This window comes from Pangasianodon hypophthalmus, chromosome 10, assembly GCF_027358585.1.
Source record: "Pangasianodon hypophthalmus isolate fPanHyp1 chromosome 10, fPanHyp1.pri, whole genome shotgun sequence".
Lineage (NCBI taxonomy): Eukaryota > Metazoa > Chordata > Actinopteri > Siluriformes > Pangasiidae > Pangasianodon > Pangasianodon hypophthalmus.
Genome location: NC_069719.1, coordinates 28,798,193 through 28,802,963, shown reverse-complemented (window position 1 = coordinate 28,802,963; position 4,771 = coordinate 28,798,193). Strand labels below are relative to the sequence as shown.

Below are 4,771 nucleotides of genomic sequence, written 5' to 3'. Positions count from 1 at the left end.
CTCTCCCTCATGTCTCTCTCACGTCTCTCTCACCTCTCCATCATATCTCTCACATCTCTCTCCTGTCTCTCTCTCTCACATCTCTCTCACTCCTCCATCATGTCTCTCTCCGTCACAACATGTCTCTCACGTCTCTCTCCCTCATGTCTCTCTCACGTCTCTCTCACTCCTCCATCATGTCTCTCTCCGTCACAACATCTCTCTCACGTCTCTCTCCCTCATGTCTCTCTCACGTCTCTCTCACCTCTCCATCATATCTCTCACATCTCTCTCCTGTCTCTCTCTCTCACATCTCTCTCACTCCTCCATCATGTCTCTCTCCATCACATCTTTCCCCTCTCTCTCACTTTGTCACGTCTCTCTCTCTCGCGTCTCTCTCTCTCTCATGTCTCTCTCACTCCTCCGTCACGTCTCTCTCCATCACGTCTCCATCACGTAATCTCTGAAGCGGAGAAGTGAAACGGCTGTAAATCTGCTCAAGTCTTGCTGTACCTGTGTCGCTGTGCTATCTCTCCCAGAGCCTTTTTTTCTCTTCACACACCGAACAATGGGGTCTCTTATCGAGCATCCGTATACACACACACGCACACACACTCACACACACACACACACACGCACACACATGCACACACACACACGCACACACAAACACACACACAGAGACACAGACACACTCTCCACCTGTCTCTGCTTCAGTGAGACACACACTCGCCTCATTCAGAGCACTGAAAGGATGCCTTTGCATTCAGAACACACACACACACACACACACACACACACACACACACACACACTCGCACATGCAGTGGAAATGGATTTAGCCGCTAGCAAAGGAGTCGGGCTGAATGAATGGAGATTGTAAAGAATAATGGGTTTGTGATTGGAGTGGAGTCAGTGAGCAGCGTTCAGTCGAGTCGGTGTTAATCGTCTGCTCTGATAATGAGCGCAGAGTTCTCACTTATTAATGTCAGAATTAATCAAATGCTTAATCATGTCACGGATAATCTCAACAAAATCGGAGCACAACGCTATTTTGTGCTACCTGATGAAACTGACTGTGACACACACACACAGACACACACACACACACACACACACGTCTACATTCTGTCTGCTTAGAGAAAAAAATCAACAACCTATTAAAGAACGACGTGTGATACTTTTATCTGTTTATAGCTACTTCAAGCGAGTCAGTTCCTGTTCTCACTTACGTTATAGCAGCTATAAACAGTCGTTTCCTCACGCAGCTTAAATACACATAAAAACACTGTATAGTTTTATTTAAATACAAGGTTTTTCCTTCCCTATCAAGTTTTCAAAATTATTGGCACCCCTACTGTTAATCTTTAAGAAGACTGGAGACACTTGTAGAGGATCTTTGTCTATAGCTCGAGTGCAGAACGTCTCCAAATGCTGATTTTTGTTTTTTTTTCTCGTCCACACATAGAATGATCCCACCGACGAGCAAAAACTTCCTGGTGAACAACCTGGCGGCTGGAACGCTGTACGATCTCTGCGTCCTCGCCATCTACGACGACGCCATCACGTCCCTCACGGCCACGCGTGTCGTCGGCTGCGTTCAGTTCACCACCGAGTCCGAGTACCTCCGCTGCCACTTCATGCAGTCGCAGTTCCTCGGCGGAACCATGATCCTGATCATCGGCGGCATCATCGTGGCCTCCGTCCTCGTCTTCATCATCATCCTCATGATCCGCTACAAGGTGTGCATGAGCGGAGACCGCGGCAAGGGAACCGCCACCACCGGGGTGCAGCCCGACACCGCCGCCAGTCCCTCGGCGAATAAAGAGGGCGTCATGGCCGAGGGCGGGGACGACTGCCAGAAAAGCTCCGCCCCCGGATTCCCCGATTCCCTCACGCAATCTTCAGAGACTTCTCTGCCTGATTGTTCCACCGAGACGTCCGTTGTGAGCCAGAGTTGGGACACGGGAGGATCTTCGGGGTCCATCAAGCCAAAACGGAGACCAGCGCCGAAGCCGGAGGAGAAGACTGATCTGGCGCTCGGTGCCGAGACTCACAACACCAACCGCAACAACTCCAAAACTCCACTACTGCGTTCCGTTCCTCCGTCAGGCCCCGCCCCTTTGCTGCCTTCTTGCTTCAGGGACACTCCCATCCTGAGGAGGGCGCCACCTCGTCCCTCCGTATCAAAGTATCTCACACTGCCGGCGGAGGGGACGCGAGCTGCACCGCGCAGGTACTCGCTAAACGAAGACTTATCCAAACACCTCTGCCACGCCGGCAAGCCCGGGAACGCCCGGTGTAAGCGGAGTGTATCCATGAACGGAATGCTAGCCAGCATGGGAAATTCGGATTTAGATAAAGGGGTGTATTCCAGTTCAGAGTGGATCCTAGAGAGTACGGTGTGAATGACTAGCTAGTGTCCTACATCACTGTGTGTGTGTGTGTGTGTGTGTTACTGATTTTTAAAATTCGTAAGAATTCTCGTGATCCAGCTGGTGTGTAACGTTGACGGTTATTAGTGGTTAGCGCTCGTAGCTTTAAAACTTCACAGCACCGTTTATAAAAAAATCCAACTCGTACCACGTACACGAATACCACGCCGTAGAATTCTTACGAATTGTGTGTGTGTGTGTGTGTGTGTGTTTGAACACATTTGCATGTGAGTTTTGCACTTTTTTTCCCTTCTTGTTCTCAACACTTGTATTTTTTTATTTTATTTGTTTTAGTTGTTTTTTTTTTAAAATATCCAACTTCTCTGAAAGCTCGTGGATAAACAGGACGCTCGCTTGCCTTGAGGAAATTTCCTCTTCCTGCTCATCGCGCTGACAAAAAAACACGTCAGTGCCTTCCTATTAAAAAAAAAAAGAAAAGAAAAGAAAAGAGCTCCGGCCGATTGAGGACCGTATTTCACCAGACTGAGGAATATTTCACACAAAAAGCCTTTCTTTACTCTTCTTTAAAGGGAATAACGTTTCCTGTACGCGAGAGAGAGACACAGAGAGCGAGAGCGAAGAAGGAAAAAAAAAACCACGGTATTAAATACTCAAAAAAACCTGGACCTGTTATTAAAGTGATATTTTTTAAAGAGAAAAAATAAAAACAAATCAAAGGGTTTTTTTTTCTTTTCGGTGACATTGATACTGCCTTAATTTGAAGGCACGAAAGTAAAAAAAGAAAAAAAGAAAAGAATAAGTGTACAGAAAGACAACATCTACTGTGTTGGTATGTTGTGTAAAATAAAATAAAAAAAGAAACGACTACACGTGTTTGTCAGTGGTGTTATAAACGTGTTATAAACACAAAAACCTGAAGAGGAATAAAGCGCCGAAAAACGGAGTGAACGTTGAAAAAGCTAACATCGCGCGTTTTGGATTTTCGATGTGGTGCTTTTAGAAATCGCTCGTTTAATTTCGCTCCTGAAACGTTTTCCCACACGGCGACATTTTCACTGCTCAGTGTTCACACTTTCTAATTAACATTAACTTTTTTTTGATGTTTTTTACAAAATGTTGTTTTTTTCTCTTTCTGAACTGAAAGAAACGTTAATGTGTGATGAGGGAAAGGGGGCGTGGCTTCCACGGCATCGGTTAACATCGCAGAGTTCAAAACTAGGACTTAATTACTACTTAACAATAAAACTATTATTGTTACGATTATTATTATAATAAAACTCTTTCTAATTAACGAGCATTTCATCTTTAATGTTTTTGTTAAATTGAGTGTTAAACCTGACTCTTTGCACAGCAGGACAGAAATCTCAAAATCTCCACCATCCTTTTTTTAAACTGTAATTTTTTTAAATATTTTATTACTTGCAGATTCATGAAAAAGTCTTAATTAGTAAATATTACACATTACTTACTTACACATAGTTTAATTTTAAATTGAAGTGTTACGCAAGAATGAGCTTATAACAATGTTAACATAATGTTCAGTAATAAACTGTTTATAAACAAGTAATACATAGTTTACTAATTAAGAATTAATCATTAATAAATGATCAATAAATGAATAATTATTGTATTAGTCTTTAAAAGATATTTTTAGGTGCTGTATTAATATTTAGGTGTTCATGTATAATAAAAAATTGTAAATTAAGTAATATTTTATAAAAACTAGGTAGCCTGTTATAATTTATAATAAGTTTCTTTATTTTATGACAATTTTAAGGGTTAATTTATTGTTTAATGTTAAACCTGAACCTGAGCACAGCAGGACAGGAAGTGAAAATTCCTGATGGCTTTTTAAGTATTATTATTATTATTTATTTTATTTATTTTACTGTTATTACATTATTTGCGGATTTCGACGCAATCCTTAATGAGTAAACTACATACTACTTGCTTTATAAATAGTTTATTACCAAATCTCTAATTAAAATGTTACTTAGGAGCATTTTATACATTTAATTTTTATCCATTATGTTTACTTTGCCAGTTTCTCACAGGGGGCTTCATTTATATAAAGGTTTAATAATAAAAGTTTATAATAATTCCATGTTTCATGAGAATTTTAGGTTTAATTTCTTGTTAAATGTTAAACCTGGACCTGAGAACAGGAAGTGAAAGAACAGGAAGTGAAAGAACAGGAAGTGAAAATTCCTGAACTTTTAATAATATATATATATTTATATATTTCATATTATATTATTTGCAGATTTAGAAGCCATTTTTAATTACTGTATATTACTTACTTATAAAGAGTTTATTAAAAAACCTTATATTAAAATGTCACGTTTATGTCACTAGCATTTTATACATTTAATTTTTATCCTAAATGTTTACTGGTG

At 40.7% G+C, this 4,771-nt stretch overlaps 1 protein-coding gene across 1 annotated transcript in view; it reads left to right on the top strand.

Moving 5' to 3' along the window:
* The window catches only part of lrfn5a (leucine rich repeat and fibronectin type III domain containing 5a), a 43,815-nt gene extending 40,052 nt beyond the window's left edge, over positions 1–3,763 (top strand). The window contains exon 3 of the mRNA XM_053237819.1: positions 1,448–3,763. Within this exon, the coding sequence (XP_053093794.1) occupies positions 1,448–2,387 (940 nt within the window). The 3' untranslated portion in view covers positions 2,388–3,763. The remainder of the gene's footprint in view (positions 1–1,447) is intronic.
* The last annotated feature ends 1,008 nt before the right edge of the window (positions 3,764–4,771 follow it).